Here is a 4,095-nt window from a genome sequence, read left to right as displayed (position 1 = left end):
GTCCAGCGTTGAATCGAGGAGATGAAGATCACAGGTGTCCAGCGTTGAATCGAGAAGATGAAGATCACAGGCATCCAGCGTCGACTTCCAGACTCGTCCTTTGAGCACAGAGATAATTCTTGAAATCTTTTGATGGTACAACTGTAGATAATGAGATATTTAAAGTCTTTTTGTTGAGGAGCATTATTCAGAAAGTCTTCCACTATTTTTGGAATGTTTTATTATTTTAACTTATTTATTTATTTTCTGTTTTTTGCCCATTTTTACTTCTGAAAGAATCATTCAGTCGTCCCTTCATTCATTTTTTTTCACGTGCTTTTTGTTTTCAGGTCATGGACAGCAGGCGTCTTTCTTCAGTGGCCTCTGTACAAGAGGTGGGGGACACCTTGGACAGGTCTCCAGTCCTTCACAGGGACACAGAGACAAGAAAGACAAACAACCATCCACTCTGTCACTCACACCTATGGACGATTTAGTTCTCAACTATCCTAACATGCAGGTTTTTGGTTTGTGGGAGGAAACTGAAGAAAGCCCACAGCTGCACAGGAAAACATGCTACTCCACCAGGAAGGCCAGGAGGTGATCCTGTGACCTGCTCACTGACAGGAAACAGAGAGGACAGCCATGCTTGTGTTAAAGACTCTGTCTCTGTAAAATGCTTCTTTAACGTCCCCTTACTTCTCACCAGTTTACCTCATTAGTTGGAACATTCACCTCCAGTTTCTTCATTACACCAGGCCTTTTATCGCACCCAACGTTTGAGATGTGTTGCTGCCATCAAATGAATATTTCACCAACACTTTTCTCTACAAATGGTACAATTCATTAGTTTAAACATTTGACATGTTTGCCATTTATATTGTTTTTTCTTCTTCTTTTGGCTTCTCCTTTCGTCAGGGGTCACCACAGTGAACTAAGTCACATGACGACTTAGTTGTTTTTACACCGGATGTCCTTCCTGACACAACCACAGACACCGAGCTACCACAGCCCTCTGTGTGGAGCAGAGAGCTGCTATCTATGGCACCCAGAGGAGCTGATGGTGGGGGTTGAGGGCCTTGCTCAAGGGACAAGAGTGGGGCAAATGAGGGTGGAGACAGGTGTGAGTGCTTCGCCTTTCCTACCCACATTTTGATGTCATCAGTCCGAGGAGTTGAACCGGTGACCTTCCGATCACAGGCCCACCTTCTCTGGCCTCTGCGCCACCACTCCCCCCATCATATTTACCTTACTGCATTGTGAATTATTGGTTTATGAGATTTGAATCAGTGCAGTTTTTGGAATTGTGCACTAGAATAGTAAAAAAAAACGTGCATTTTCACCACACTCTTTAACGTTATGCATTAGATCAGGCTGCTGTTGTTATGTTGTTTTACATTATTAGTGTTTAGTCTATATCTTAGATTTTTAGTGTACTGTTTGGGGTTCATTTAGCTTAGAGTATATGTTAGATTCTTATGTACAGTTTCTTTTTATACTTTGTTCTGGCGATTTTTGGATGTAACTGGGACCCTGTGCACACAATTTTATGACAGTTCACTTAAGCCTTAGCAATAAAGATCATCATTCAGGAAGAAAAGATCACTTTAATTTAACTAATCAAACCTGTAATATTCTTAAAGGTGCGGTTGTTACTCTGATTACCTTTAAAATAAAAATGAATACAGCAGAGAATGAGCAGCACTCGGTTTTAATGGCAAGCATACATTTTCATTGGCAGCTGCATGTTCACATATTTACTGAATCAGTCGTGGGATTCTGTGGCTAAATGTGGTTTTAAATAGTAAAAGTTGATAAAAGTATAGTACACATGACTAAAAAAAAAATTAAATTGTAACAGGTTTATGCGAGTCTTGAAAAAAAAAAGTTGCCAAATATGAACCATCCATTCTGCAAGGATGTCATTTTTACACGTGTTTGTCTTGTAAGATCAATTTGATTTGTTTTGAACCGTTTCCACCTTGAAGCACAAATATAACGTCACCAAGGTCCAGGTCAAACAACCTTTATTTGCCACCGAAACATGCATGGCACTCGTCTCTGGGCACAAGCAGCCAGTGTTTGCCATGGTTAGGTTAAGGCAGAGGGAAAGCACTTCAGGCAGGGTGGGGTTCAGGAGGCAGGCGAGGATCCTGCTCAGCTGGCTCCAGCTGCAGCAGGAGGGGCAGGAGGAGCTGGGGCAGGATCTGGATCTGGGCCAGGAGCAGGAGCGGGCTCTGGAACAATGAAGCAGCCCCTCTTGTGCCACTGCATGTCCCGCACACGTCGGACAGATTGGATCTGAGGAGCAGGGGACTCCCAGTCGTTCCAGTGCTTGAAATCTCCTCGTTCGAAGATGAACTGCCGACCCCGGTACCCCGGGTACATGTAGCCAACCCATCTGAAGAACAAGACAGAATTATCCCAGAAAATACTCAGATTATTCAAACTCAACATTTTGGCCTCAGTTTGAATAAAGTGATATAAATTAAAGGGATGAAGGAGGAAACTTACGTCCCATTAAGAGCCTTCACACTCGCCACGCGGTCCTGAAAACCATGGCCCCACAAACTTGGCACATCATCATCAACAATCTCCATCTTTCTGCCAGTGAACCCTGGGTTCTCATACAAGTGGAGCTTGTGTTCAGCACCATCCTGAGGAGCAGAAGCAGACGCATGGATGCTTCCAAGTCCTTCAGATGTCTCCCATTATTGTTAACCAAGTAAATGCTGATAAAGCTCCTGGTAAAGAGGCTGTAAACAAGTCGCTCACCACTTTGAGTGGCCTCAGAGACAAGAGGGTGTAGCTGCGCTGACTATTGGTCCAGGTGTCCCAGCGTGGATATTCACCCTTCTCCAGAATGAACTGCTCCCCGGTGAACCCATGTCGATCATGACCCACCCAACTGACAGAAGACACGAGTTTATTATGACAAACGCACAGAGAAACAGTTTTTCTGAGTCTACTTACGGTCCTGACTCAACAATCACTGATCCGACCTTCTGCAGCCCCTTCTCCGTCACATCCTTGCACTCTGCAGACAGCTCCGTCTTGGAGCCCTGGAAGTTCTCGAACTCAAACAGCACCACCTGGACAATGGAGAAACCAACACATGGTCTATCCTTCATGGTGACAACACAAACTGAACGTATTCAGATGCACCCGAATGATTTTAACACATGGTCATTTGTGACTCGTTTCTTTAGGTGCAAACATCTGGAAGCATGAGACAATATTTATCCCTGATCTCAGCAGGTTTTTATCTCTAAATAAAAAGTGGTCCGAGCACCTTATATTTGGTTCCAGCTCCACCCTGGCTCTTCCCAGCAGCCAACTGGTCCGGGGCACTCTGCTGCTTGGACATCCTCCTGATTCACTGCTCCTCCACTTTGTGACAGCAGCACACACACAGAGTTAAAGCACCATGTACACTCAGGAACATACACAGAAAAAAAAAGGAAGGATAAATATCAAATTGCCCCCACGGCTGCAAGAGTTTCATGTCAACCCTTCAGGACTTAAATACGACAAAAACAACCAAAAGGTTGCATTTACTGTTGCCGACCCATCAAATTGTCTTGCACGTATGAGAATACACCAGTTTTCAATCCCTGTGTCCAAACTTGGGCTTTTTACCTGGATATGCCTGCTAGAGTGGCAGCGTCCCCGTTTTTCTAGCACCACTTGGGAGTTTGGTGGGGTTGAGCCATTAGAGGGCAGGGCTGGGGGGTATTTATGGTTTATTTCTGGCCACAACAGCAGAAAAGGGGGAGCTGTTGATACAGCAAGTCTGTCGCTCACATTGTGTCCGTAACGCTGCCTCTCAATAGGCAGTTGTGTTGGCACACGCTGCGCTGCCCGTCCGCCCGGCTGCCAGCGAGCGCTGTGTGTGGGCACATGGAGAGAGAGCCAAGAGGATTCAGCAAACGGGCCTGCTCAGCACAAACACGCACCGACCGTCGAGCTACACCCAGCTACAGTCTGCACGACTGCTTCTCACAATTTGGAAGGCAGACGCTTCATAAACGGGTTCAGTTGTGCCGCAAGTTTCACAAACTGGAAACTGTAACTCAAGTCAGGTAGATTTTATTAAGAAGTTATACTTTTAGGACA

At 45.2% G+C, this 4,095-nt stretch overlaps 1 protein-coding gene across 1 annotated transcript; it reads right to left on the bottom strand.

Annotated features, from left to right (window-relative positions):
• Positions 1 to 2,027: 2,027 nt before the first annotated feature.
• LOC119414097 (beta-crystallin B3) lies at positions 2,028 to 3,698 on the bottom strand. The gene is made up of 6 exons (XM_037681222.1): positions 3,619 to 3,698; positions 3,272 to 3,369; positions 2,953 to 3,071; positions 2,755 to 2,887; positions 2,494 to 2,636; positions 2,028 to 2,380 (listed from the first exon to the last, which is right to left on the bottom strand). The coding sequence occupies exons 2-6, from the start codon at positions 3,344 to 3,346 to the stop codon at positions 2,137 to 2,139; spliced, it is 714 nt and encodes a 237-aa protein (XP_037537150.1). The 5' UTR covers positions 3,347 to 3,369; positions 3,619 to 3,698; the 3' UTR covers positions 2,028 to 2,136.
• Positions 3,699 to 4,095: the final 397 nt, after the last annotated feature.

Source organism: Nematolebias whitei, chromosome 8 (genome assembly GCF_014905685.2).
Source record: "Nematolebias whitei isolate Nwh7 chromosome 8, NemWhi1, whole genome shotgun sequence".
NCBI classification, from domain to species: domain Eukaryota; kingdom Metazoa; phylum Chordata; class Actinopteri; order Cyprinodontiformes; family Rivulidae; genus Nematolebias; species Nematolebias whitei.
This window is presented reverse-complemented; position numbering and strand designations above follow the sequence as displayed.

Bases quoted from the DNA above. Each gene is read 5' to 3' on its own strand.
- LOC119414097 (XM_037681222.1), bottom strand. From the start codon at position 3,346: ATGTCCAAGCAGCAGAGTGCCCCGGACCAGTTGGCTGCTGGGAAGAGC. The intron at 2,888-2,952 runs GTAAGTAGACTC...GTCTTCTGTCAG, and splicing joins GTGATTGTTGAGTCAGGACC to TTGGGTGGGTCATGATCGAC. The intron at 2,637-2,754 runs GTGAGCGACTTG...TCTGCTCCTCAG, and splicing joins CTCTGAGGCCACTCAAAGTG to GATGGTGCTGAACACAAGCT.